The sequence below is a fragment of the Oreochromis aureus genome, linkage group 7 (genome assembly GCF_013358895.1).
Source record: "Oreochromis aureus strain Israel breed Guangdong linkage group 7, ZZ_aureus, whole genome shotgun sequence".
Taxonomy (NCBI): Eukaryota; Metazoa; Chordata; class Actinopteri; order Cichliformes; family Cichlidae; genus Oreochromis; species Oreochromis aureus.
Genome location: NC_052948.1, coordinates 35389684 through 35393870, shown reverse-complemented (window position 1 = coordinate 35393870; position 4187 = coordinate 35389684). Strand labels below are relative to the sequence as shown.

At 37.6% G+C, this 4187-nt stretch overlaps 1 protein-coding gene across 4 annotated transcripts; it reads left to right on the top strand.

Annotated features, from left to right (window-relative positions):
* Positions 1-530: 530 nt before the first annotated feature.
* On the top strand, positions 531-4187 carry LOC120441269 (zinc finger protein Gfi-1b-like). Of its 4 annotated transcripts, none has more exons than XM_039615659.1 (7): positions 531-689; positions 794-1008; positions 1253-1344; positions 1738-1811; positions 1995-2132; positions 2433-2598; positions 3006-4187. In XM_039615659.1, the coding sequence occupies exons 3-7, from the start codon at positions 1260-1262 to the stop codon at positions 3449-3451; spliced, it is 909 nt and encodes a 302-aa protein (XP_039471593.1). In that variant the 5' UTR covers positions 531-689; positions 794-1008; positions 1253-1259; the 3' UTR covers positions 3452-4187. The 4 variants fall into 4 exon arrangements, with proteins under 4 accessions (XP_039471593.1, XP_039471592.1, XP_039471590.1 ...); XM_039615658.1 differs by having other exon boundaries at positions 775-866; positions 1250-1344; XM_039615656.1 differs by having other exon boundaries at positions 775-1008.

The window sequence follows — 4187 nt, the reverse complement described above, 5'->3', positions numbered from 1 at the left end:
TTACAGGATGAACAAGGGAGTAATCTGCACCACACAAAAGTTTAATGAAAGACGGTTTTTGGTGACAAGGGTTACAAACATCAAAAAACTGATTAATTTCAGAGACAGAGCAACACCTTTCAGATGTCCCATGGTTTTTTTTAAACCCCTCAGGCACATTATTCATGTATTTGTCAACTGTGGTGGCTGGAAGTGGAAAAACGAGTTCCTTCACTTGTTTTTAGGCTATATATGTTGGTTGGAAAGCTCCTCCAGGCCTCTCTGTAGCATTCATATCAGGAATAAAACATTTGAGCATTAAAAAAAACCCTTCAGTCCATCTTTGAATACATGCATATACATACACATATAGGGTGATTTTTAAAGTCTTGTCACTTTTCTCTGATTGAAGTCACCTCAAAGACTAGACAAACAGGTGCCTGTTGCCTTGGTGATGAGCCTATGCAAGTGTGGTGGGATCGCAGGCAACCCACGTGACTGTTTCCAGGTCTCACTTTATTCTTATCACTTTAGGCTCTGTGGGTGATTTTGTAACGGTGGATCTAAAACTCTGGCAGCTTATATTTATTGAGTGGCCGACCGCTGGCGGTCTTGGTTGAAAAATTGTACCAAAATTAAGAGTTCTTTGTTTTTGTGTTTTTTCTATACAGAATATTTTTTGGCAGCCAGTTGAAATAAGCCTAAAAAAGGTAATTATATCACTCTCCGTGCTTTATTCACAAACATGTTATCTGGAAAAAAGACCACGGTGTCCTTTGATGTAACTGTTTTTAGGACCCTTTGTTTTTCTAAGCAAATTTCCACAATTTGAGGCCGGCAAGAGTCAGATTTCCATGAAAATCAGTGAGGGGTGGAGTCAACAAAAGGTAGGCTACAACTGTCACTGCCGTCACTGTCACTTCACACTGCTTTCCTTTATCGACACCAGCGCATCTCTTCTCCGCGGATCAGCTTCAACAGATAGGATTTTTATTTTTCTTGGAAAAGGACAAGAAACTACATTTAACAGTGAGTAGCTGCTTCCAAACTCTGAACGGATTTTTCACCGACTTTAAACATTTCTTTAAACATTTAGTCCGAGATTTTTTTCATTTTTATTTTTTAGAATTACGACAAAGAATTTGCACATGTCGGAGTTGCTACAATTTGCACGAAAGATGTTAACAGTTTTTGAGTACTTCGTGCATTAAAAAACAAAAAGCAAAACAAAAAAACAAAACAATGCATTTAATATGTTTCTGGTTTTCAGCAGTATCATTATGCCGAGATGTTTCATGGTGAAGATCAGAAAGTTTTTCAGGCGAATGACAACCATTCAAGACGAAAATGAGCCGGTATTTTCAGGTAAGGTTTGAAAAAAAAAAAAAGATTTTAGAGATTGTAAAACTATATGAGAAAGACAGCGGTTAAAATAATCAGAGTAGATTATAAACGTGTTTAATCAGGGAGTTTTTTTTAGTATGTTTTTTGTTTTTTAAATCTTCCAACCATCCTTTTTTTTTTTTTTTTCCCCCTCATGGGATATTTAATTAGTCTATAATCACTCAGACATTTGACGTTCGATTTTAAATTTATTATGGATTTATAGTAATCAGAAGGGGCAGTCTGCCTCTTGTTGTTTTGCGGAGGAGGAGGCAAACCTTGAATCCTGCTTACTTTAATTAGTACTATTATTACTTTAATTATTATTATTGAGTAACGGAGATCTTCTCTCTTTTTTTCTCTTTGTGTCTGTAGCCTCAGACAACCAGCCGCTCAGAAAACACTGTTCCCCAACTTCAAGTGACTACAGTTGTGTTGTCTGTCAAAAGGTAAAGACCATGCATGCATGTGTCAAGAAGCAAGAGAAAAAAAATACATCCATATTTACTTTTCAGTGCACCTGTCCTTTGTGTACAAACCTGAAGTGTATCCAATTTAATGAGAAAAAAAGCTGTCTATTTTAAACTGTCAGTGTCTCATATTCTTCCACTGATGGACTTACTCTGTTTTAGGTTTACTCAACCGTTCGTGGACTTGAGGTCCACAGCAGAAGGTCTCACAAAGGAAAGAAGCCCTTTGTCTGCATACTGTGCAATAAATCTTTTGGTCATGTTGTCAGCTTGAGACAGCATATGAACATCCACTCAAAGGTAAATCAGCCAAGTTCAGTGGAAACAGAATTTTCCATTAATTATCTTGCCCCAAATTCTTCAATTTCCATAATGCACCCCTCTTTATTTTATTCACTTTGCCTGTTAAACAAACAGCTTTGATTTCTGCAGCATAACACAGCTATGAGCAGTACTTCTTACTACTACTAACATTTCCTTAACTTTACAGTTGACTTTACAGTTATGCTTGAATATTTAACACTAAATGCGATCATATGCAATTCTTTGATAAATGGGCAAACTTCACTTTTGTAATGAAGCTCTTTTTTCTGATCACAGGAAAAAAGATTTGAGTGCGAGGTCTGTGGCAAAACTTTTAATCGTTCCTTTGCACTCAAAAGACATCTGATAATCCATTCGGACATCAGGCCTTACCCCTGCCAGTACTGTAACAAGAGGTTTCATCGGAGGTCTGATATGAAGAAGCACACACGCGTTCACACTGGTAAATATCTTAACTATTCCACAGCTTATGAACATTAATGTGATGATGGGATGAAATGAAACCTTTATATGATTCACATCAGCTTTGTTTAATGCAGCAGGGGATTCCAACAGGAATAAAACTGCTGATGAATCAGAAAAAGAACAAGTATCCTGTTCATTTGCAATTTAATTGTTTTTCTTGCTTCCGAGTTCTGTAAGAGAAAAATCTATGTATTTGTTGACAGTATTTTTTAAAAACCTGTGCAGTGGCCTGATTCTTGTTTGTTATTTTTCATTGGAAAAATATTCTGCATTATTTTAGCGACCTTGATTTTGCAGAAGCAGTGAAAAGGGAACTGTAACTCTTTTATACATATTTTACTTCATTTTTTTTTTATCTGTACATTTGTGTTTTTATTTTTCTAGGTGAAAAGCCTCACAAATGTGAAATTTGTGGCAATGCTTTCAGCCAAAGCTCCAACCTGATCACACATCAGTGGTCACACTCAGGCTTCAAACCTTACCACTGTGACATTTGTCCAAAGGGTTTCCAACGTAAGATGGCTCTGCAAAGGCACCACAAGCGCCAGCATGGCGTAAACTCAGCTGAGTTTCCCTGTATTTTTACTGTACCGTATTTTATTGTATTTGTTCATATTGTGGTTTATGATTATCTTCAAAACTACTTCAACACTTCCGTCACCATCCTCATCAGGTACTCTGGTCAGAATGAGAATGATTTCATTTCTAAGGGTTTTCGGCCGTTTTGTGAGGCGAACTATGCTGCATCTCCCATGTACTGTTTGTTTATTCCCACCCAAGATTATACCTTGTTTATCTTCTTAATTATGTACCTGATGCTCATACACTGACCACTGAGGTTAGTAACTCAAAACAGTTCTGGTTACTGTCATGGTTTGTGTTTTGAATTTTCTTGTGTTTTGGTATCTGTTATGTATTAGTATGATTATTATTTTTCATTTAACTGGTTAGTTCTGAGTTTATTCTTATTACCTCGCTGAGTTTACTTATGATCAGTTTAGTTATTTGTTTATTAGGTTCCCTTGAGTCTTTGTTCTCTGTGCCTCTCTCTGTGTCTCTGTTTATGTACGTTTGTTCCATGCCTCTCCTGTCTGTTTTGTCCTCTGTATGTGCTCCATAGTTATGTCCGCATCTCATCTCCCATTGTCACTTCCTTGTTCCCTTGTTAAGTCAGAGTGTCTTAGTCTGCCTTTTTCCTGTTTTATTTTGACAGTCTCGTGGTCGATGTTCAGCATGTTTAGTTTTGCCTTCCCTGTGGCGTCAGATTCATTTGTATCAGCTGTGTTCCCCCTGTGTTTCCACGTCCCCTGATCACCTACTGTCTGTATATATTGTGTGAGTTTCCCCCCAACCGTTGCCATCGCAGGTGCTTTCCCCCGTGGCTCTCCTGTGTCCCTCCCGTGTTTCCAGTGTTTCTCTAATGTTCTGGGTTTTGTCTTTTTTTTAGTTTCTCCAGTTCAGGCAATCCTCTGTTAGTTTGTTATTTATGTTTCTTCCCCATTGGCTATATCTGCCTAAATAAACGGCACGCTTTCAGTTAATTCCCGTCTTTGTCTTTTGTGGCCT

Bases quoted from the DNA above. Each gene is read 5' to 3' on its own strand.
- LOC120441269 (XM_039615659.1), top strand. From the start codon at position 1,260: ATGCCGAGATGTTTCATGGTGAAGATCAGAAAGTTTTTCAGGCGAATG. The intron at 1,345-1,737 runs GTAAGGTTTGAA...TTGTGTCTGTAG, and splicing joins AAATGAGCCGGTATTTTCAG to CCTCAGACAACCAGCCGCTC. The intron at 2,599-3,005 runs GTAAATATCTTA...TTATTTTTCTAG, and splicing joins GCACACACGCGTTCACACTG to GTGAAAAGCCTCACAAATGT.